General features: G+C 36.9%; 2 protein-coding genes across 2 annotated transcripts in view; one reads left to right on the top strand and one right to left on the bottom strand.

Annotated features, from left to right (window-relative positions):
- SKIV2L2 (Ski2 like RNA helicase 2) overlaps positions 1-22,789 on the top strand; it is a 43,243-nt gene extending 20,454 nt beyond the window's left edge. Inside the window, exons 17-28 of the mRNA XM_008643222.2 lie at positions 6,231-6,381; positions 8,145-8,317; positions 8,610-8,678; positions 12,474-12,602; positions 13,606-13,716; positions 14,038-14,226; positions 15,342-15,505; positions 16,851-16,956; positions 18,179-18,235; positions 18,647-18,809; positions 22,102-22,206; positions 22,547-22,789. Of these exons, the coding sequence (XP_008641444.1) occupies positions 6,231-6,381; positions 8,145-8,317; positions 8,610-8,678; positions 12,474-12,602; positions 13,606-13,716; positions 14,038-14,226; positions 15,342-15,505; positions 16,851-16,956; positions 18,179-18,235; positions 18,647-18,809; positions 22,102-22,206; positions 22,547-22,599 (1,470 nt within the window). The 3' untranslated portion in view covers positions 22,600-22,789. The remainder of the gene's footprint in view (positions 1-6,230; positions 6,382-8,144; positions 8,318-8,609; positions 8,679-12,473; positions 12,603-13,605; positions 13,717-14,037; positions 14,227-15,341; positions 15,506-16,850; positions 16,957-18,178; positions 18,236-18,646; positions 18,810-22,101; positions 22,207-22,546) is intronic.
- The window catches only part of PLPP1 (phospholipid phosphatase 1), a 61,715-nt gene continuing 59,832 nt past the window's right edge, over positions 22,576-24,458 (bottom strand). Inside the window, exon 6 of the mRNA XM_017744246.1 lies at positions 22,576-23,117. Coding sequence (XP_017599735.1) covers positions 22,992-23,117 — 126 coding nt within the window. The 3' untranslated portion in view covers positions 22,576-22,991. The remainder of the gene's footprint in view (positions 23,118-24,458) is intronic.

Genomic DNA, 24,458 nt, shown 5'->3' with positions numbered 1-24,458 from the left:
AAGCAGTGAGCCAGATTGGTAATATATTTGTGTTTAAAATAGCTGTTTACCATTGCCTATTAAAAATAACCTCACAGAACAGTTTTTTTATTGGTTTTGCAGCTGTGCTAATGTAGTTCAGGGTAATTCTGCTGTCAGTGTAACTACAGGGGGGTTTTTTATATTTCTGAGGGAGCACTGAATATTCCTGTGGTTATTTGATTACCGATATATGGAAAAAAGCATGTTATTATTTCACAAGAGGTGTTTCTTTGTCATAAAGATGTATCAAGCAGTCACTTGCATTTTTATTTAATGAGGGTTTTAATAGAAATTCGTAGCAATGACTGTTACGGACAGCTAAGTGTACTTATTTTCCCTTTATGACGAAAAAAGTGAAAGATCTTTATCTTTTTAACTATTATTGGTTTGTTCTGTTCTTTGCTCTTTTTGTAAGTGTTTTATTATTTCCTTCCTGGAAACTCAATGATTCAATTTATTTCTGGAAACACTGATAATTAAATGAAATTGTCAGTGGACCAAAATGGTGTAAATGTTGTCCTGTATTGTATCAAATTTCATCATTATGAAAGACACTTTATTGTTGCTTTGCAACGTGGCTCTTTGATCTTTGTTACCTCATAATGTCTCTATGAATTAATTAGTTTCAGACAGTATTTGCCATTTGATATTCCCATGACAGGCTGGAGAGCAAGAAATTTATGTGCAGAATTTGTTCCTCTCTCTTAATGGGAACATATTTAAAAATGTAAATATTTTTCTCCTGCTGTAAGAGAGAACAGAGGGAGTAACCCTTACCAAATGTACGTCTTGCTCAACACTACCTGCCATAGTGCAGCAATGACAACTCTCACATCTCTGGTTAGACAAGGCTTCCAAGTCTTAACAGTAATAAAAAAAAAGAAAAAATACTATTTTTATCAATTCCATGCAATAATCTTCCTCATCCCAGTCTTCCTATCTTACTCGTTTATGTGGGCAAGAAATGGTTGTACTGGTAAATACTGAATGGCCTGTTGGATTGCTTGGTTGTGTTAAGAAGAGGATCTGCTCTCAAATTGTTGGCAGTTAAACAGGGGACACTGTACAGCAGCTCTAATTTTCAGATTCTCATACTTTTTTGTAGCTTTTGACTAAATTATTTCTGTAGTGAATTGTTTATGTTCACGTTCCTGATTTTTAACATTATCAGCTTAATCCAGTCATTGTTTTGCAACCCAAGTCTTGGAAAACTTGAAAGGGTGCTTCTGTTAAGTTAGCTTAAATTTCTTGAGAAATGGTTGCAAGTGCAAAGTAGATCATTGATTTCTGAGAACTTTAGTTGATATATGCAGGCTATGCTTATGTATCCAGGCAATTGTCATCCAGAGGGAGGAAAAGCTTGCAAAGTCATTCTGCTGTCTAAAAACTATTCAGAAAAAAAGTCTGTTGCTACAGTCTTGTTGAATATTTGAGGTGAGGAGGACTGCCCTCTCTCAAGGAATGAGAAGCAGGATTACTTGCAGAAACGAGGCTGGAGAACTGGGACAATAGTTCTTCAACAGCAGTAAGTCATGGATGCAGTGCATGTTTGAAAGTGACTTATTGATGCCTGTTGAAGTCAGTCTTTCTTGTCAGCTCTTTTTGCAGCTCTGATTAGGCTTTTGCCTGATCTTCTGCATTGACTGGTTGGCGGTTCGTTCTTTGCCTAATGTGGAGCTTCTTTTGTGGAGGCAAGGGCGAGGCTTCCTCAGACACTGAGAGGTGTTGAGGGAGATGATGGTGTAGCCTAGTTTATTGAAGAAAACGTTGTATTTTGGCGGGAGGGCCTGTGGTAGAGGGTGAACTAAGTGCTTCACAGTATTTTTAAGAAAGTAATCCATTTGGGAGCCAATGGCAAAATGGTTGAGCAGACAAAGAGGTTTCAAGAGGAGCAAACCATCATGGAGAAAATGTAAGTTAAAACTGATTTGCATCTTATTGGCAATAAGCAAAATCCAGCATAGCTAACACTTTATATTGTCAAGGCTCTTTGAAAGTAAGTTGGGAAGGAAAAGCCCACCTTCCCTCCCCTCCTGTTAATTGCTTCTCTCCACCATGTGTATCTGACAGGTGACTTTAGGTAAGCACTAATTGTCTTTGCAGTAACTTACCATGGCCATTTTTAGTATTTACCATAAAAGGCTGATTGTCTACTCATGCCTTGAGTGTACTGAGTATAAAAGAACAACTGTATTTTGGTGTAAGGTTTTCTAATGCAGCTGCAAAATCTGGATGTTGCTGTTAAGTAAATGAAGCAAGGATGGTACAGGTGATTGCTCCCTGTTAGGTGTGAGCCTATTGATAGCCTGGGGTAGTAGGTAAAGACTAATGCACACTGCAGAACTCGCTGGTTGTGCTGAAGGTGTAATACAATAGAGCTAGTATATTTCATTCGAAGAAGTAGCAGTTTCAGTTTTCAGACAAAGTAAGCTTCTCAGAACTCTTGATTTCAAATGTATTGCTTAGAGAACACTGAGAAGACAGGAGTTTCTGAAATTTGGAGAAAGATGTGTTTATGAGATGATGGAACAGGAAAAATTCATAATTTTTTGCCAAAGCAGGATTTGTATTTTAACTGCTGTGTCTTAATAGAATGATCATATTCTCAAATTGTAAAATGCTGATCATGTGTTTAAAATAAAAATTGCCACATCAGCAACTGGCTCAAACATTGCCTTTCAAGTAAGTCTGCTTTATATAATCTCTGAACTAGCTGGGTTTTTCGGTTTGTTTTTAAATTACTCCTTCATAGTTGAACTCTGCTGTTTAAAAAAGTCTTTAAAGTGAATCTGCAGGAATTGTTTGGTCTTTTTTGGCGTGTTCTGTGCATATATTATAGTTGCATGAAGTTCCTTGTTTTCTCACTTTATGATCACATTTAATAGGGGTGTGACAGTTATAGTTCTATTCTTTCAAATAGTTTATAATCTTGCAAGCACACGATGAAGGTTTTGCCTCCAAGATGTCAGGAATGGAAAGAGGAGTTACTTCATAGTGTGCTCAGAGCAGTCACACAGCAGCTTTTTGCCAGACCTCTAGTGCCTGTAGCCAGCTGATGAGTGTATTCCAGCTTCTTTAGTTGATGCCTGACTAGAGCAGTGGACATTGCAGTAGGAAAGAATCTGACCACTGTTAGCTGACACTGGCATAATTGCTGTGCCATTCTTTAGTAAATGGCATTCTTTAAATGGCATTTTTTGTTACAGAGAGGCAAGCTTCTTAGGGAGTGATAATGTCTCTTTCCTAAGATGAATGATATATTTAGAAAAATGGTCAGGAGGTTGGGTAGATACACAATCCTTTTATCAGGTCTAAAAAAAAAAAGCTATGTTATATGTTGGTTAGCATCAGCAACAGAAGTTCTGTCATCTTTATTTGATAGATCAAATCAGAGGCATCTGTAGAAACTTGAGCACCACAGCTCAACTGTTGATGTTGTAATTAGTGACACATTTCTGTGTCACTAATTCCTAATTCTGTGTGTCACTAATTCACTAAAATCATCTGTGGTGATTTCAGAACTGACAGCATTATTTTAAATTCACATTTCACGGTCTAATTTAAGAGGTACTTCTGCCCTGAGATGCATCACTTGGGGTGAAAACCTAATGTGTATTCATGATCCACTCACAGATGTTATCTAGAATGACTAAATGAGTGGCCATGGGAAGCAAAATATTAGGCTGTATGATTTATCCTAAACTTGTTTTACATGTATGCATGCTGGTACTTCCATAAGATAAACATACGCCGAAGGCTTTTTCTGTAACAGCTGTGTTCTTTTCTGAGACAAAATAATCATGCAGTGAGTAGGATTCTACCATTTGTAAGGTAATCTTGTAAAGCTCTGTCTCACTTAAAGCAAATGGCATTACAGTATTCTTAAATCTTCTACATGTGAAGGAGTTTTAGATTCAAACTGTCTCTTAATAAGTCTAGTATCAGTGCATCAATGGATGTAGGATCTGAATTCCTGACAGTACCTTTAAAATTGAAAGAAAAATGTGTGTATTGTAGTATTGTCATTTAAAATCCAGTACACTTAGCTTGATCTAGAAAAGCACTGGATCTGAATTTCAGCATTTGCATATATAAACAAATCATCAGTTAATTTTTGAATAGCCAGTGATTTTCTAAATTAGGTATGGCAAGGGAATAGCTCTGCTAATAAAGAAAAGCAAATGAATTAGCTGCAAGGAGATATACTTAGTTTTAGGTAAAGCAATTTGTGATCTTAAAAAAAGGTGCAGAGTAGCATGTTTTCTAGTGTCAGCCTTCTGTGCTCCTAAAATGTCTGATAGAATATGTGGAACTTTAGGCAGTCGTATAGTTGCATGAAAAATATGTCTCCTTATTTTCTTGTTACGTTTTAGTTGTTATTTAAAATGTTTAATCATAACTGAATTTACTCATAGGCTTGTTGAAATAACAATGCTTGTTTAGTAAATCTCTTATATTTCACATATAAGTTATTTTAAAAGAATGATAGGTACAAAACCATTGCAAACTGTTGTCCATTGTCTTTTATGTTACTTCTAAATTAGATTTCACTTGCTGTTTTATTCTTTGTCATACACTGTTTGTGGATTATTTGTGTCTTCAGATATCTAGTACAATTTTTAGCAGACCTTGCTATTTTTCTAATGTTGCCTTTTTTACATTTCTTATAAGTCCAGCCCTCTTTGAGTCTCTGGGAAATTTTGCTTTGGAAAACACCAAAATTGCACTGGTTTTCTTCTGTTCAGTAATTCACAAGAGTTTGTTTTTTAAAAATCTCTTAAACACTTAATTATGTTACATTGTTGGAGGTGACTGTATTGTCATAAGCATTTCAGGAACCAAGGAGGTATGATAATCCATGTATTTATTAATACCTTCAAAGAGCTCTGAAATATTTGTGAGATCTATCTTGGTTTTACAAAAAGCCTATTTATGTTGTTGTTCTGCCATGTTCTGTCCAGCTGTGTGTTGCTTCTGTTTTGAACTCCTTAAGTTGCACACAAATTGTAATTTTCTACTTCATAACTCCTGAATTTCCCTGGTATCCTTTCTGAAGGACTATCAGACACCTGTTCCTTTGATACTAGTGCTACTTGGATGAAAGGTTATGCACCGCAGTTGGGCAGTTTTGTATTTCAGAAGTGTTGGATCTCTCTCATCTGATTTCAGTGATTTGGTATATTTGGATGGTCTTCTGTGCTGACATTTCAGTGAGAGACAGTTTCCCAGGCTGGCCCTTACTTGGAGAGGCTGTGTGTTGAGCTCTTCTAGATCTTCTGTGGACACTGCTTAACTGTTTTGTTTGTTCTTTGAATAACTGGTTGTTTTGGTCCACATTAATTAAATGTTTGCTCTTTTATGGTAACAAGGTTGTCCTCTTGGGTAGAACATAGTAACAGCCAATGATGAATCAGGCCAAAGATGCACTTACTTAGTTCAGTACCCCTTTTTGACAGATGACAGTAGTAGACATTCTTAAAAAACGTGTATGGGTAAAGAAGATAATTGTGTTACCTGCAATGCTTTCTCAGCATCCTTTCTTCTTAGGTTAATCAAAATACCTGTATGTACCACCTTGTAAAAAAAAAACGTAACTTCCCAGAATGGTGGGGGTTGTAAGGGACCTGTGGAGGTCAAGCTCCAGCAGGGTCATATAGAGCAGGGTGCCCAGGACCACATCCAGGGGAGAGTTCACAGCTTCTCTCAAGCGACCTGAAAATTATGTTAATTTTATAATGAGTCATAATTTAAGTTAAAGAATTTGCAGATTACCTATTTTTGAGCAAAAAGCAAGACACCAATGTAACCAGTAGGTCTTAAGACTTGCAAATAAGATTTTTTTCAGTGTTAAAATAATGGATTGCTTTAAATCGTTAAGAAACTCTTACTTTAAAGTTAAGATAATGGAATCCAAATTGTAAACTACAGGAAACATCTGAATTTTTCACCTGGACTTTTCATTTTGTTCAAATATCATTTATAATATTGTGGCTATGGTAAGTATCAATACAGTACAAATACTTCTACATATTCAGCATAATAGAATTGCTTAGGACTTCATGAAACATGTAATCTAAATTCAAGACAAGTTGTGCAATTCATCAAAGCAGCTCCTCATATAAAATACTGCATCCTGGTTCGTTCAGTGTGTTCTTATATGCTGCAATTAATATTTTTTTAATCGGAAAATGCTCTTGGATCTTTTTCAGGGTTCAGCCGATCCCTTAAACAGTGCATTTCACCTGACATATAACATGGTATTGAACTTGCTTCGAGTAGAGGAAATTAATCCTGAATACATGTTAGAAAAATCCTTTTATCAGTTCCAGCATTACAGAACTATTCCAGAAATAGTGGAAAGTAAGTACTGCTGCATGTTGTTCCCATGTGAGTAGGTATAAAATATGGTGAGATTGGGCAGTTAGACTTTATTATGCTCATACAAGTTTTTACCTGGGCAGTTTTTGTCTTCCCTGCCAACAGTTGCCATTGCACCATTTGTTGCCACGTTGTAGTTTCAGTAAGAGTAATTTCCTCTTGTTCTTAGGACTCATACTAATATGCACTGTCAGTTTATGAAGAGAGCTTTCCTCTCTGAGTCAGACAAGAAGGGTTGTCACATTGCTAAACTGTAAGGCAGGAAGAAGGAAAAACAATTTAAAAATTCCCATGGCTTATTTGAGATGCAGGGAAAAAAATCTTAGGGAAGGAAAGTCTTCCAGCTTTTAATATCCCAGTACAATCTGTAAAAAGAACTTAAGCACACTGCATTCAGAGTAGTGTAGGTAAGAAATGTTTATTATAATAATAAGAAAAATGCAGAGAGATCTGAGACATTATTTGCACTCTGTTGAGTAACTGCATTTTGAGCCATGATCCTTAAATAGTGAGTTTTCATGCACCAAAGTCAGTTTCTGGAGATTTCAGACAGTGTTTGAGAGTGAGGCTTCTTATAAAACCTAAGAACATGAGAGGAATTATTAATGAGGAATTCATCTGGTCATTTGTTAATTGAATGTTATGAAAGAAAGTGTGTATGTGCATGTAGCTTTGATAGCCATGCAGAGGGAGGGTTTCCATTATGTCTCTGTTAGTTTGCAGGTGCAGTAGTAGTTAAATAAAGTATTTATTTCCTGACAACCTCTCTGTTCCAGTTGGTATGCCTAGATCTTTATTCTGTCATTCCAGCATTGCTGTTTAAATAGAAAAATGGAGCTGAAGAACATTTTTCATAGTTCGTGCACAGTTTCACCATAGGCACCATACTGGGCATTAGAATTTTGTAATCACTTCAACTGCAATTAAAAACACAAAGGAGAGAACTGGCTACTTAGACTAAGGAAGAAAGTATGCCATGAGTATGAATGAATGGCTTATTTCTTTGAAAAATTGGCAGGTAAAAATAAGGAGCACTTCCCTGAGTTGTCTCTCAAGTCCCAGTGAAGTGGGATTTCTGGGCCACTTACGAGCATTCAAAAATAGCATGCAAGAGGATGAGTTGGTAGAGAGGAAAAAGAGATTTTTATAATCTGTCCTTTGTTTATGCTTGCTGATGGTATTACCAGAATGAGAGAATGAATCATACTGCTTAGAATAAAAACCAATTTGCATAAATAAGATGTAAAAATACTGGAGGAAGAAAATACTGATTTCGACTGATAAATCAGAACCTAAAACAAGTTAGGAAGAACATCTTCTAACAACTCACCTCTTGTTGGAACGCTTCTTTTTAGAAGATGTCCTTGAGCAATCTTATTTTTGTAGGAGGAGATAAAAAGCGCTGGTAAGCATCGAATACCTTCCTGCAAAATCACTGCATGTTTTAATGTGACTTCTGTGCAAACCTAAATCAGTTATTCCTGGATAATTGGGTGTCTAGGCTTTTCCAGTTTCTCAAGCTTGTTTATTTTTTAAAAATAATACCGGAATTTAATTCTCTATAAATAAAATGCAGGGGACGAATGTACAGATTTCTAGCCCTCCAGAGAATGGGTTCTTGTAAGTAGAAGATGAATACTAAAAGTGGTCACAAAATATTAGTCATGTAGATCTGAAAGTGAAACACTGATTTCTCAATCTGTGTGAAGATACTAATTTCCTTGAGAATTTACTTGTCATTTTAGGAGTCAATAATTTGGAAGCACAGTACAACAAAATTGTAATTCCCAATGAAGAAAATGTGGTGATATACTACAGAATCCGCCAGCAGCTTGCAAAACTGGGTAAAGATATTGAAGAGTATATTCACAAACCAAAGTACTGCTTGCCCTTTCTACAGCCAGGAAGACTGGTAAAGGTAGTTTGATTTTTCTTTTGTTTTGTTTTTAATTTCTGCCCATTTTTGAAATTTGCAAGGTTCATTTGTGTCTGCCAGTTTACCGTCTTGAAAAATTACATGCATCACACTAAGCACCAGTTTTTACTTGTGTTTCTTTGCTAAGCATTCAATAATGCAATAAAAGAAATGCTGTTTTCATGATGAACAGTAATCTATGACTGCTGTTGTAAATATCAAAAATACAAAAAGTTGTGCTTGCTAGGATGTTATTATAGGTGGGTGATGTTACAACATCTTGTAATTTTTCCAGGTGAAGAATGAAGGTGATGACTACGGATGGGGAGTGGTTGTTAATTTCTCTAAGAAATCAAATGTTAAGGTAAAATACATGTTGTCTCCATTATCAAAATATATATCTGACTGGTTTTTCTGAAAATAAGATAAAACTCCTATTTCTTTATAGTTCTCAAAGGCAAAAAAATTTCCTTTTACCCCAAATTTACAAAAAGCTCTGAACTTCCTGAAGTAAAAGTGTAAAGAAATAAAGTTATAGAAGATGGAGAAAACTCCACGTCTTGGGTTCAGTTTTTAACTTTTAACATATTTGTGGAGGAAATGCTTGCTTTTACATAGCACTGAAAATATTTCGAACTAAGTTGTTTCTGAGACACTGCCAGTGCTAATTTAAGCTGTTAATGAGAAAGTTGAACAGCTTTAATGAAAAAAGCTGTTTAAATGAAAACCTAAGTTAAAAGCATATTTTTCTGTGGTACCATTTTTGCTATAATTTTATCAGGAGACCATTGGCATTAGTTGCTAGGTCTAAATGCAAAGTTGTCTTTGTTGAGTTCTGGTGGTGCCTGTTCATTGTGGCACCTTTTGGTGCTTCTCTAATATATATTCGTTAAAGAGGAAATGAGAAAAATGTGTGCATACAGAACTTATTAAAAGAGATTTTGTTCTGGTTTTCCATCTTCCTTTTGAAAGTCATATTTCTTTCTTTTTTCAAGTTGAAAAACTGGACACTTACTGCTGTTGCTTAAATCTTTGCTTTATATCATAGAGACACACAAGTAGTAAACCAGATTGTCCCCCTAGTCACAGCTTTCTATGTAAAATTCCCAACTTCTGTGTCATTTGGAGGCAGTTCTTCTATCTGTGACATATTTATTCACATATATATTTGCCTTCCCTATCTGGTCTGTCTCACTGTTGTATAAGCCTTTGGCTTTGAATATTAGCTTTGAAATTCCAGTCTGTTTTGCAAGAGATGGATGTGGCTCCAGCAGCTCTTTTTTCATTAAGTCATTCTAGCAGCTGGGTTGAATTTTTCCTTCTGAGTGTGTGGAAAGAATGACAATAGGTGGTGGAAATTAAGGAACAGACTTAAAGCTATGTAACTTTTAAAGTCAGTATGAAAGGACTAGTTTCTATGAGCAGAGGCAAAACAAATTACTTGAAGAAGTTGTTGTTTACCCATTTTAGTGTCTCTTCAATGCATTTTTGTCCTGAGACACAGATGCCATTTGCCATTACTATTTAATGTATACAAGTATACTTAGTTAGTACTGGAAAGATATTACTTATGCTGCATCTTTAAACCTTCATCCACTTCTAAGCTGAACAGTTCTTTGGGTTTGCTTTTAGAAATCATGTTGAATTCAGTCGATATTACTAGATTAGTTGCAAACTTTTCTTCACTATATCATCGTTTCTAATTAAGTCTTTTTTTCTAATGAGAAATCTATGTAATTAATAATGACATTTAGGGCTATAGTATGTCTGTATTTCACATAATATTCTTAGTTCATTGCACTGTGAAAGTAAATGCATGAGTCATGCCAGTTATGTTTATTATTAATTATGTGTAGATGCTTTTCCATCATAATTTCAAAATTCAGTGTTCCACAAAATTGTCAATGCAAATAGCACTTTACTGTTATTCAGAATATAATTTATCTCAAGCAGGGGTGCTTGCTATATACTCTACATTATAGTAGGCAGCAAAATAACTATGTCCTTTGGAATTCATACAAAACCCAAGTATTTTTGACTGAGAAATTTTATTTTCACTAGATGGTACCAGCAGTAAGCTAGTGATACTGTTGTGCTGTTGATAGTCCATATTATCTGATCCCTGATTCTAGACAAGAAATTTTTGTCTCTTAGCAATTATTGGTACTAAAATTTGAGATGCTGCAGTTCTGTCTTCCCTGTTTAGATTTATCGTAATCCTTGTATATTTATAATGTTTACTATATAAACATCTCTTTTAGTGCTGTGTCATGGTCATTGAATTTTCAGTGAGTTTGATGTTACTAATCTGGGACTCTGAATTCGTTACCTGTGCTATACTTCTTAGTTCCTGGGCACGATCACCTTTCTTATTTTGGTTTGTTTCTGGGCAGATGAAGTAAGAGATGTTTCAGGGCAAATCTAAAATCTTAAGAATACAACTAATCCTTCAGTACTCTGCCAAAAAGGGCTTAATTTTGTCCTTGAAACATGTGACTTGATGGCAGTGTGAATTAAAGAATCATTTAAACTTGATATGACAGAGAAGTCTGTGGCTAACGAGTTTTCTAAGGGTTCTAATCTCCTTTTATTTTTGCATATAGAAACATGTCTGTCACTGTTCAAAGATGTAATAACTATACTGTTGTAGGAAATCCATGGAAGGAAACAGTACACATTCAAAATGTAGTTGTAGGTTGAGTCGTGTCTAGTGAGCATTGTCTAAAAGCTGTTGGTATACATAAACTTAAAGAGAGTAATATTAACAGCAGATGTTAATGATTTTTATACTCCTGCTTTATTAATAAGTTTGCAATGCAATCAGAGATAGAAATTTTTTTTCCTCTCATAATTTTCTAGATATCTCCAATTCTAGTATTTTCTGTAGCACACTTGTGCAGCTATGAGTTTAGTCTCTACTTCATTCAAGTCAGCATTATGCTTTCCCTGTCTTTGGCTGGATACTGATCTGGTACATGTGGGTATTATTTTAAAATTCTTATTTCAGAGAGTGGCAGTGGTTTGGATCTCCTACATTGCTGTGACTGCTTTCTGCAAATGTAGGATACAATTTAGAGGAACAGTTTCTTCCCCAGCAAGTAATTGGCATTTCTTGAAGAAATAATTTAGCTTATACAACAGGATAACCCTGTTTTTGTCTTTATTTTACTATGGCAGTTTTTCATAGCACTTCTGAGGATCTGTTAAAAATGCTAGTTGGCATGCAGTGAAATAAAGTAGTATGTTGTAGCTTTGTAATGAAAAATACCACCCAGTAAAAATGAACTGAGTTAAGGTGGGATTTCGAAAAGAATGTTTTCTTTTTCTCTTGTATTTGGAAGCAGAAAGCTTGCACGTGGTATTTTAAAAGATTATGTCTACGTTTGTGTTAGGCCTAGAACATAGTTCTGTTCAAAGTCTTAAAAATACTTGTTTATAGTAGGAGTGTATCTGAGCAACCCTAGTGCATATTGATCCACTCAAATAACTAATGTCAGGCTTTTTAAAATCAGGATATAAGGAAGGTTATGGCCTTGTGAACAGTAGTCTTTCATCACCACATCTACATGTTTGAGTTCTTTAAATGAATATCAGATGTTATGAGTGCATTTTGGGGTTTGTAAAGATGCAGCGTGCAAGACGCAATGTCCTGCTTGCCGCAGATATGAGCTGTTATGCTTGAAAGATTTTTCTGTGGTCTCTATTGTGCATGAAAACTTGAACCTGCAAACCTGCAAATGAAAGAGATCCCCTAATTTTGGTTTGGGTTGTTTTTTTTTTTAAATGCAAAGTTCAGTACGGCTAGCATGATGCAAATATGCATTACAGTTTTAAAACATATTGGCTTACTTTGGAAGAGATACATCTAGAAGAAAAGGCAAAAGCACCTAAAGCTTCAAGCAGACTTTAGGCTATTCCGACAAGGGAGGATGAGGGAAGGTAATTTTTTCAAGTGTGTTTTCCTGGAGGAGGGATCTTTCATCAGTTCACCAAGAATGTGCGTTTTCAGAATGTACTGCCACACTGAGCTGATACTTTGTAAAGAGACACCGCTCATTTCATACCTTTAATGTTGGAGAAATGATGTGGTTTTCATTCATTCTTTCTGGTATTTTAAAATAACTGTTTCAGACCTGTTCTTTTTCTGTGCCCTCAACAGCCAAATTCCGGTGAATTGGACCCTTTGTATGTAGTTGAAGTGCTCCTGCACTGCAGCAAAGACAGTCTGAAAAATTCTGCTACTGAGTCTGCAAAGCCAGCCAGACCTGATGAGAAAGGAGAGATGCAGGTTTGTTACATGTGTTTATTCTCAGTAGTTCTTCGTAAGCTTTCTCAAGTCTTTATTTCCAAGCCATTTGCAAACTATGGTAAAAGAGGGACTGATTCATTTAAGGAAGAGAAAGAATCTGTAGACCTAACTGTAACTCTGCCTTATTAATAAATTAAAGTAATAGATTTTTAGTAGTACTGTTTGACAGATGCTTTTTTTAGCAGTAACTTGTCTTTGGGAACAGAATTCCTTCTTTATATCTTAAAATCATTAAGGCTGGAAAAGACGTCCAAGATCATTGAGTCCAACCTTTGAACACCAGCTTCTCACCTAAATCATAGCACAAAGTGCCACCTCCGGTTGCTTCTTGAACCCTTCCAGGGATGGTGACTCCACCACCTCTCTGGACAGCTTTGCAAAACTCATTCTAAAATTAAATTGAAACTTATTTTAGTGAAAATACTTGCTTTATTTAAAATTTTTAGTTTGAAACCCTGTATCAAGACAAACAGTTATAATTTTCAGATCAGAGGCAGTTTAATTTGTCTGCAGGTTTTTTCTCAGGAAGTCCATTTAAACCTTGGAGTTCAATGCAGTATTGATTCTTCATGGTGTCATGATGGTTTTGATATTAAGGAATTATGTGTTTTCTGGCTTGATGTTCTCTGCTGTTAGCATTCTTATTCAAGTGTATGACAATAATTTGTCTGGTTTGGATCAAAAGAGGTATTCCAGCAGGTAAGGCGCGAGGTAATAGAAAAACTGTTGTTTTGTTTTCACTTGCAGTCACTCTGTAGAGAGAAACTTCATTCAGAATTTTCCCATTTGGACAACTACTTTTCTTCTTTATGAGTACTTTAAGTCATTAGCCACATTTTCCTGCTTTCTGATATTCCTTTACCCACTGCTGCGTGCTTGTGCACTAAGTTCTCCTTTTCCCTTGAAAAAGTTTTGCTATGGACCAGTAATAAAGAGGTATGTTTTTTTACTGATTTATGAGTTACTACCCTCTCTTTGATAGGTTGTTCCTGTTTTGGTACATCTTGTCTCAGCTATCAGCAGTGTCCGACTTTACATACCAAAAGACCTGAGGCCTATTGATAACAGGCAAAGTGTGTTAAAATCTGTACTGGTAAGTTCCACTAGCCTGTGTAAGCACTCTGCTGTGATTAGTGAGGTACTCTTGAACCCAAGGCAGCTTGTTATAAAGAAATTTGTGGAAAGCATCTGTCACATCTTCAGCTTTATTCTTTAAAGGGGTTGGAAACCACAATGTGTGTCAATTGTTTCTCCTTGTCACGTCATTTTAAACTAATTTTGAAAACTGCTGAAATGTCACGTAACTTACATTACAGCCTCCTGTGTCTCTATAGTTATGCCAGCTTATTTGTAAAATGTAGTTTATTTTGCTGTTACTAATCATAAAAATAAAAATCTTTCTTCATCATTTTAGGAAGTACAGAAACGGTTTCCTGATGGAGTGCCTTTACTAGACCCTATTGATGACATGGGCATCAAAGACCAAGGGTTGAAAAAAGTAATCCAAAAAATAGAGGCATTTGAGCATAGGATGTACTCACATCCTCTTCACAATGATCCAAACTTGGAAACCATATACAAACTTTGCGAAAAAAAAGCACAGGTAAAGATACAAACAAAATCACTTTGTATTTAGCTGGAGTGGGGGAGGGAGGTTGTCTTCTTACTTGCTTTTCTTTTTATTTGCTAAGCCCTAATCAGCCCTTTTAAATACAGTAAAATTACTGAATCTCAATAACAAAATGGCTGAGTTGGTGGTATGCCCTTCATTGATACAGACGCAACATATGTCTGAAAAGAAGACTCTTCAGAGGAAGTCTTCAGGAATTAGAAGGTTACAGAGCTCTTTTTCACTGAGTAGGCATAGCACAATGCAGCATAGGAAAAGTCTTCATAGATAATTTCAATTGATAAGTTTGCAAAAGTATATTAAAAATTAAGTTGAATTACTTGATGGGGCTTCCTAGCTTGAGGAGTATACCAGAGGAATCATCATGCTACTGCTTCCTGAGCTGACTCTCAGTCTGGAAGCAATGCACTTACTTATTTTGCCTAGCGTTGTACCCTCCTAGACTGAAACTGATTGTGCATAAAACCAGCTGTCATGTTTCTCTGCTGCTTGAGAAAACAGGTTCTTCAGCAGCCACTTCACGGAAGTGAGGTAGTTCTGGTATGGCCACAAAGTTGCATGTGGTAAGACCTGATGGACCAAACAATTTTCTGCAAGGGTGTCTGCTGTCAGGATCTAGACAGTGACTGTGATGAACTGCAAGCCACTGCAAGAAGCTCTAATAGTGGAAAATAATGCATTTGGGTTACATTTCATTGAATGATTGGTTAGGTGAGACTTAGTATAGGTCTCAGAAGATGAGCACTCATTTCTCAACAGATGATCACTTTGTCTTTTTAGCATGGGCTGGTTTGGTTTGTTTCCCACTATGTGTAAATAGCTGAATTTAAGTTTACCAGAGGCTTCAGTGGGTAAATGGAGCTGATTTTTAATAATAATAATAATAATAATGATGATAATAATAATAATAATAATATTGTTTAATTTGTTTTAAACCTTCCTCTTAAGAGAGTTAGGCAGGTCAACTAGTCAAGTAGTATGTTCATATACTGTTATTCTGAGGCCTTTATGTAAATTAAACGATGTCTTTAAAACAGTTGCATCTGTTAAACCAGCAAGGTGTAATTCCTCTCCTTCTGGCCCCCCAGATTGCTATGGATATTAAAGTAGCAAAGCGAGAATTGAAGAAAGCCAGAACCGTCCTACAAATGGATGAACTCAAATGCCGCAAGCGTGTTTTGAGAAGACTGGGGTTTGCCACGTCTTCAGATGTTATAGAGATGAAAGGACGGGTTGCTTGTGAAATCAGCAGGTAACTGGCTTCTGTGGAAACTGTTCATTGTCATGAATACACACTTTACTGTCCTTGCTAAAATTAGTACACTGTATTTTAAAGTTTTGAGACCATTAGAAAAAGAATTCTTCAGAGACAGTGTTCTGTGTAATAAAGGTATTATACTGATTCAAGCAGTATAAATAAAGGTAGCAATTTAAGGAAAAACACAATAGATTTTAAAATTCAAACATAGACATGAAAATGCCGAAACAATGCCTATTTTTGTGCCTAAGGTAATAGGATGTGTTTTCATTTAATGTTGCATGAGAGGAAGATCTTGATTTCTGTGGTTGACATTGAACCAGGACTGTTGGTACAGTCACTCACAAACAAGTGTAACAATGTTGTCAGCAGTTGCCAAGTCACTGACAGGTTTGGAATATAGTGAAATTGCTTCCATAGGAATCAGTGAAGTGGTGCATTTTACTATAACACATTTAGCAGGTACGTACATACTGAAACAGGTGAAAAAATCATGAATCAGACTTTAATATTTTACAGTAACTCAGATTTTGATAGAATTTTGTATTTTTAAAAGTCACAGTGACTGCTGTACCCCTTGTCTTACAGGTGAGTTTGAAAGCTGCTACTGGTATTTGTTTGATAGCTAATTGCCCTGCAAAATTTGATAGCAAGTGGGGAAGCTGAATCAGAATTTTATCTACTTCCTGACTGCCTGGAACTGTTTGAGTGACATATCTCTTTTTTAAAAAAATCCTTCTTTGTTTTTCCCCCATCCTATTCATCATTTTTTTGATAAATTCCAGTATTACCGAAAATTTGGTGTTTTATCCAAATAAGTATGTTTGGATTTTGTATCTGCATCATGCACTTACTTTTATAATTCATGATTAAGTCTTTATTCCTCAAGTAAATTGAAGCAAGTTCATTCCTTTCTTCAGCATTTTGGAAATACCCAGTCTACTCTTTTCTGAGCAGCAGCAGTACTAGTTTTCTTGCTTTTCCTAAGTTGCCTAACTCCCTGGTTCTTTCTGATCTCTTGATATTCTGTCTGATAGAAACTGACTAAATCAACTATTCATACTAACTCATATGATCTGTCAGGAGTGTTTTATTTTAGTCTATTAAGTGCTTTTAGTTTCTTTAAAATAATGTTGCAGTCTCTTATTAATTAGCATTCCCCTTAAAAAGCTAGTATTTTTGTGTGTGTGTGTCTGTATATTTGGTGTCCCTGACAGTAAAATTAAGATGCTGGTTTTTTATCCATATCCAGTTGCTTCACAAAACAGATTAATAGTTCTTAATTTTAAAATTACATTTCAGTAAGTCTTTCCCCTAAGCTTCCTTCTCGTTATTTTAGTGCTGATGAACTACTCCTGACAGAAATGATGTTCAATGGTCTCTTCAATGACTTATCTGCAGAACAGGCAACTGCACTACTCAGCTGTTTTGTGTTTCAGGAGAATGTGAGTTACTTCTTCAATTCCAGAATTCTAGACATTCCTGTCTTTTAATAATACTGTTTTTAATTCAGTTGCAGAAATTGGTCATAACAGTATGAGCCTTTGCACATTTTTTATCGCTTCTTAAGGTGTTTGACATGAACTCCCACTGAACTGAGCAAAAGCATTTCAGCTTCAATGCTCAAGTCTCTTTCCTCATGCGTGACATACCAAAGATTGTGTTAAATTGCAGACTTCCTCATTAAATGAAGCAGTATCAATAGATTCTCAGCATATGTGCTGCTATTAATACATACATACCCCCTCCATATAATTTAAAATGTAGAATGATTATCTCAAGAAGAGGCTTAACAATAACTGCACCCCTACACTGTGGGGTGAGGGTATCTTTAATTCTCAGATGTGTCTGTGTTACGTTACATGGTCAGTACCCTTGCCATTGATCAAAATGGCAGTAACACATGGAATTGATACCAAAAAGGCTGTTAAAATCAGACCATATATTTTTAAAAGCAATAACATGGGCATTTTATACCAGGTGTTATTTTTTTCCCACCTGCACGCTATATACAAGGTTAGTCTCACCCCAGAAAATTAGTAAAAATAACTACCATATGAAATATTTTTACAAAGAGCTAGCAGGATGTATCACTCAGGTTGATTCTAAATATGGAAAAAAAACATTAGCAGCAGATGCCAATGCAGTTCATTTGTTAGTGGAAGGGATGCCAAGGTAAGCCATTGTTAATCAGAATATTGGGGTTCACTCAACAATAATACTTGAGTCTGAACAGCTAGGACATAAAGATGTTCCTGTATTTTGAAAAGCCATATTTTCATATATTGCCACTGATGCTTAAGTTATTAAAAACATTTTTTTGTAATATTCTTAAAGAAAAGCTTGAACTGTCACATAATAAATAGCAGTTCATTTGTCGGTTCCAAACTATGGTACAGCTAAATAGAGAGAATTTTAGAAGTATCCAGATAGCAGGTGCTTTTTCATGATGTTGGTATATTATGCAGAAAGATTTAGTTTCCTGGTTTAGTTTGAGGAACAAGCATTTGGGGAATTGAGTCATTTTAGTGTTGATAACAGGTTTGAGAAGTTATTAGAATAATTTAGGATGGCAGTATCACACACCGAACTTCTGGTTTTGCATTTGATTTGGTATAGAGCAAATGTATGGGAGCACATGAGATTGTTTAATGTCTTCTTTTTCAGTCCAGTGAAATGCCAAAATTGACTGAGCAGTTGGCAGGACCACTTCGGCAAATGCAGGTAATTAGAAATCTGTCTGAGCTCAGGGTTAATGTTAACACGAGCAAAGCTCATGAGTAATGTATAATAAGTGCATAGTAAAGACTTAATTTTGGATCATCAGTGAACTCAGCTGGCACTGCATGTGGTTTTGCAATGTGTAATAACACGTTATATTGTTTGCAAGAAATCTTTATGCTAATTTAGGATATACCTCTAAAACTTTTATAAGCTTGCTTACTAACACTGTACATGGTTAGTGCAGGCAGACTTCATGTAAACAGTGGTTTACTTTCTGATTCTGAATAATTTCACACTAAAAAAGGAAACCTCATTCTGTAACGCAGTACCTAGTAACGTGCATGTCTTTCTATCAGTTCAATACTTACTCAGGTTAAGTATATTATCAATATAAAATATTTTATTTTAAAGGAGTGTGCAAAAAGAATTGCCAAGGTGTCAGCAGAAGCAAAACTGGAAATTGATGAAGAAAATTACTTGAATTCTTTCAGACCAAACCTAATGGATGTTGTGTATACATGGGCAAATGGAGCTAACTTCGCTCACATCTGCAAAATGACAGATGTCTTTGAAGGTAGGCTAATCAGTTGTTCTTTAGAAGGTATGAGTTGGTAATTCTACAACAGGGAATGGTAATACTGAATAACTTTATAGTAAACTCAGATGTATTCAAGCATCTGTATGGCTACAATCAAGTGGGGAAAAAATTGTTTACTATATATGTTAATTTATACTTAGACGCTTGATAATTTATAATCTAAGATTTTTTAAAGGGATATCTCTGTATTCTAAAAACTTTGTATAAAACTCAGAAATTCTAAGCATTACAACAAACAGTAATGCTTACTTTTTCTAGTTAAAGGGGAAAAAAAATGTTCCAAATGCTTGTCATCAGGAAGTACAGCTCTTGCACTTGTCCTCATTATAGTTAAGATTTTTATTTATTTGGTATAACCAGTTGGTATAACCAATTCCTCCTGCTGACTTAATGATGACAGAAGTGAGAAGTGGTAACCAAGTCTCTCTTTTGAATAGTTTTTCACAGCGGTGCAATGGATAGTTGAAAAGCCTAGATACAACCTGTCATGTGGATTAATTTGGTTCCTAAAATTGGAGTACTAGAAACTGGCCCTTGAGGAAGAATATTTTGTTTCCACTTTTAAAAAGTATGATGACTTAAAGCTCTGATACTTTGTAAAAACAAACCATCCAAAGGGTTGTGAAACCAGAATGAAAAGGTCAAACCAGAATGAAAAACCAGCCTATTGGAAGTTGTGAAGAACAGTAGGATGGATGCAGCAGTCTTAGAAGTCTTCCTTTTTGAAGTTGTTACTGTCAGTGCTGCCTCTCTCAAATGCTGTTTTCTTGTTTGCAAAGGCTTGCAAATTCCCTTAAAACAAGGGAATTCATGCGCATAATTCGTGCATGTAATCCAATGCACAGATCCAGGAACTTAATAAGAAAGTTGCCTTTAGCAGCACAAATCTTGGCAGTCTTTGCTTCTGCAGTCAGCAGATTCCTCCTATTGCAATGATTATCTGAGCCTTCCATTTGCTATTGGAGGCACCCTGAGTGTGTGGAACACTAAAGTAGCAGTAGCTGGCATGTATTTACATTGACACTTGAATGTTCAGAATACACTGGGCAGTAACATTTTCCATTTACCATATTTAACATATTTCCATTTAACGTACTAAAACAGTCAGCTTTGTTCTACTCAATAGTGCCAGCTCCGTCAAAATTAGATCTAGTGGCCTGTTTTGAGGTCAGCTCTTGTGGCAGGGGTCAATGCATAATTCTTCCCTTAACTTTCATTGGCTGGTTTTCTGTGCCTTATCCACAAGGATGGGAAGCATTTCAGGCATTTGTTGTCGGTTATGTGTACCTCAAATGGATTGTGGTGTCACTAAATCCCAGAGTAGTTCACCTTGGTTATCCAAGTAACTATAGTGATTTCAAATAAAATCAGAATACAAAATAAGTCTGAGTGTTTCAAGAACAAGTGTTTGCCACATAGTGGAGTAGTGTTGATTTGCTAATGCAAATACCTTGTCTTCAAGTTGAAATGCGTGTGTTGGGAAGAAATGAAAATAAGAGCGGCTTTTTAAAGCCTTTAGGGAAGAACGGAAAACTGAGTTAAGTACCCTATTAACTGCAGACCAACTCTTGCTTTGTGGAAGTATTAACAATAGTAATTTATTTTAAAATTGCAATTTTCTTTTTCTTGCACAAAAAACTATGTCTGCAGCAAGCCCAGCTGTGCTGCCTGTAAACAAATACTCCCTGGAATGGCTGTCGGGGTTGGCCTTGTAAATGGAGACGAGCAGGATCTTTGACAGCTGAGCCAGGACATGCCACAGTGCAGCACAGCCGTGCTCGGGGCAGCTGCCCACAGGTCACTTGTGTTGGTGTGTGCTCTGCGCTCAATGCTCTGTGTGGGTTTCTCCATCTTGTCATTGCAACAGGTTTTACAGACTTGCTGCTCTTACATACACTGTTCTCACTGTAGAAACTGACATGACCTAGTGAGGCCCTAAGAATGCTTTTTTAAAGAGAAGCATTACTTTATCATGTCTCCGCTTTGTAGAATGTTCTTTTCGTTTTTTTTTTCCCCCAGATATTATGCCTTAGAGGTAATATAGAAAGGTTGTACAGACCAAATCCTCTTCAGTGAGCAGGGACCAGGGATGTCTTCAATTAGATCAGGTTGCTCAGAGCCCCATCCAACATGACCTTGAATGTTTCCATGTATTGAAAGGTCACAATAAGGTCTCCCTGGAGCCTTCTCTTCTCTAGGCTGAACAACCCCAACTCTCTCAGCCTGTCCTCAAAGGAGACCTGTTCCATCTCTGATCATCTTGGTGGCCCTCCTCTGGACTTGCTCCAACAGGTCGATGTCCTTCCTGTGCTGGGGACCCCAGAGCTGGACGCAGCACTGCAGGTGGGGTCTCATGAGAGCAGAGGGGCAGAATCACCTCTCTTGCCCTGCTGGCCACACTGCTTTGGATGCAGCCCAGGATATAATTGGCTTTCTGGGCTGCAGGTGCACATTGATGGGTCATATACAGCCTCTCATCCAGCAGCACCCCCAAGTCCATCTAAGCAGGGCTGCTCTCAAGCCCTTCATCCTGTATTTACCCAGTAACTGTTATTTTGCCTACAGTAATTTTGACTGTACGACATGCTGCTGGAGGAAATGACCAAACAGGATAGTCTTTGCTTGTGGCCAGAAGAGCAGAAGCATTCAGGGTTGTTTTGTGAAATTTGTAGCAGTAACTTGGGCTGAGCTGTGAGGAAAGTTCAGAGAGAAGATGAATGCATAATAAATCATGAATGGGTGTTGGGTTGCAGTGTAGGAGCTGTGTCAAGATGCTTGTGTGCATTATTGTAACCATGCAGTTGAGTGGTAGAGTGGTCCATGGACTCCTGAGTAGCACAGGAGTAGTAAGATGTATCACTTACTGCCTTTGCCGACTAAAGAACTAAGGCTTATTAAAAAAATCACAAAATAAACCTGTGGTAGTTCATGAAGCAGCAAACTTGTGAATCCCCTAATGCTCTATGGTTTTTGAGGAAGTCTTAACAAGTACTTGAAAGAAAAAATCCACTAGGAACTACTCAACAGCCCAGAAAGTCCTATGATTAGGTAGTAGTTAGAGACTGTAAAGACAGTAGAAAGGACAAGCATTTGGAAACAGCTTCAAGGAAATGCCTCACAGAGAAATTTACTGTGCAAACAGAAACTAAGTTTAAGACATTTGGCTTCTAGATAAATTGAACAGGGTTGTAGAAGGAACTATTACTTTGAATAATTCAGGACCAGTTACATGATGTGGCACAAAGTTTTCCCTTGCTCTTTCATACAGGTAGCATAATTCGTTGCATGAGGCGTCTAGAAGAACTGCTTCGGCAGATGTGCCAGGCTGCAAAAGCCATTGGGAACACAGAACTGGAAAATAAGTTTGCAGAGGGTATGTATTTCACTTTCACAGGACATGAAGCAATTCTAGAAGAAGTGATGGGGGAAGGGGGCTGCACAGGTACCGAGGGGCCAAAGGTGAATAATTTTGTATTGAGAACTTCTGGTGTTGACTTCGTGGTAAACAGCACCATTGCTGTTATTTTTCCAGGTAACATCTCTGTTACGAAGTTTGACTTAAAGGGTGGATACTGATGGTTTAACTAAGTTTATGGCTAAAAATGGATGGACAATGACTTCCATTTAATACTTGTAACATGCTTATAACTGTACTTTAAATAGTGGTTGTGGCAGTTAAGACTCTTAGACATGGATATTTTTTTCCTTAATAGGGATTACAAAAATCAAGAGAGATATCGTCTTTGCTGCAAGCCTTTACCTGTAACAGCAGATGTCTTCCAGAAACTATATTGACATGATGGAACAAATTCATCAGCGTCACATGTGGCTTCCATCTCAAGTAATTCCTTTTAATGGTGTTTACTTAAACCACAGTTGATTCAACAAGGCATGTAAAAACAGCAGTGTATGTAATATAACTTGTTACTGTTTTCAATAAAAATTTACAATTTTAATAGCTTTCTTTTAAGCAAGAGCTTGAACCAACAGAAATTTAAAGTTTAGATGTACAGTAACTGTGGTAGGTGTTACTATATACAGGTAAAGTGAGCATCCAAGAAGCAGCAGCAGTCCCTTAAAGGCATTTACTTATATTACATAATCAGACTTGTTGAAATTGTTTTCTTTCAGAGCAACAGAGGTGATGTGGGTCATTCTTCATGGTTGATGATTGCTGCCAAAGTGATTTCCATTTGTTGGAGTCTCATGTAGGGTTGTATGGGAATCTTCTTTTGGTTGAAATGTACATCCTCTCACTTTGAAGAAGTCTGACACGTATACAACCTAAGTGAACAAATTAGTGTTAAGTTCCTGCACTCATTAAGTCTTTGAAACAAGGGCTCTGCAGAAGGCAGATTCTAAGATCAAAACTAATAAAAAGCTTAATCAGTTTAAAACATCAGAAAATGGCAGGGAAGTCTTGTACAAAATTCAGATGTCTGTTCTTTCAATAGCTTTTACTCCCTGCCCTTGACCATTTAGCCACTGATGGTTTAAGACAAATTCAAGGCTTGTGCTAACTAACTGCTGACTGCCTTACCAGGCACTGCTTCATCACAACAGCCATAGTTGGAGCAGCTTTAAATGAAAGCAGAATGTGCTTTCTGAGGGCCCACAATGCAAGTTTAGTTAAATTTTTTTTCTGTAATTTATGTAGAACAGAACAGGAGAGGTGGTGCTTTAGCTGGACCCAGCAGCTGTAAGGCCAGCTCTGCCTACATAGTCCTTTCCTGCAGTCCTTTAAACATACGACCTCAGTTCTTCACAGCTAGGAGACATCTCCCTGACTACAAGACAGGTGGTTGATCCAGTTCTGCAGCTCGCTGTCTTCCATTGCTCCCTTCAGTAAGTCTCACAGCAGATGTGCTAAGCACAGTGCTGCATGGGGTGCAATAAATGAGAAGCCTCACATGATCCCTTCCCTTCCTGCATTGTGTCTTCCCCTCCCACTGCAACCCTGAGAACGGCAGAACACTGTCCACGGCAGAAGAAAATATCTCCCACCACACTGGCAGGTGGCTGATGACCCAGCACACTGCTTTAGCCACAGGCCAGGGGAGTTTCAGCTTCCACTTAATGCCAGATTCCCTCAGTCCAATTTAGTGATCCATCTGCAGTTGCTGCACCACCATGCTCTAACCTCACCTTGCTGTTTCTGGAGAGGAACTCAGTTCTTTCAAATAAGAGTTTGGGGGTGGTGGTTGGTGCTAATGTATATTTTTAAAAATAATTTCCTGACCTTTCAACTCTTCTCTCTGTAATGCTACTTTCTACTCTTTCTTGTATTACCAAGCACCTTCTGAATCATCCAACATTCTTGACTAAACTTGTTTTCCTAATAAAAGTGTCCTCACCTCTTCAATCTCTGATGTTTCTTACTCTGAACTCCTTTTCTTAGAAAAAGAGATTGGACAAAAATGAGGGGTAGGATTATGTGAACATGTAGCCATTTAGTAAGAGCTACTGGAGCCTGTACAATTTCCCAGAGCTGCTCCAAGATTTGTTTTTATTATTGATTGCACCTTGTAGACAGCTTTGTCTTGAACTATACCCTTCTGACCTGAGAAAGCTGACAAAGCATTTATTTTGGATGTGGTTCTTCCCCTAAGCCTCAGTTCTTGGCAA

Source organism: Corvus brachyrhynchos, unplaced genomic scaffold (assembly GCF_000691975.1).
Source record: "Corvus brachyrhynchos isolate BGI_N302 unplaced genomic scaffold, ASM69197v1 scaffold310, whole genome shotgun sequence".
NCBI lineage: Eukaryota > Metazoa > Chordata > Aves > Passeriformes > Corvidae > Corvus > Corvus brachyrhynchos.
Note: the sequence above shows the minus strand (reverse complement) of the source record. Positions and strands in the feature narration are given on the sequence as shown.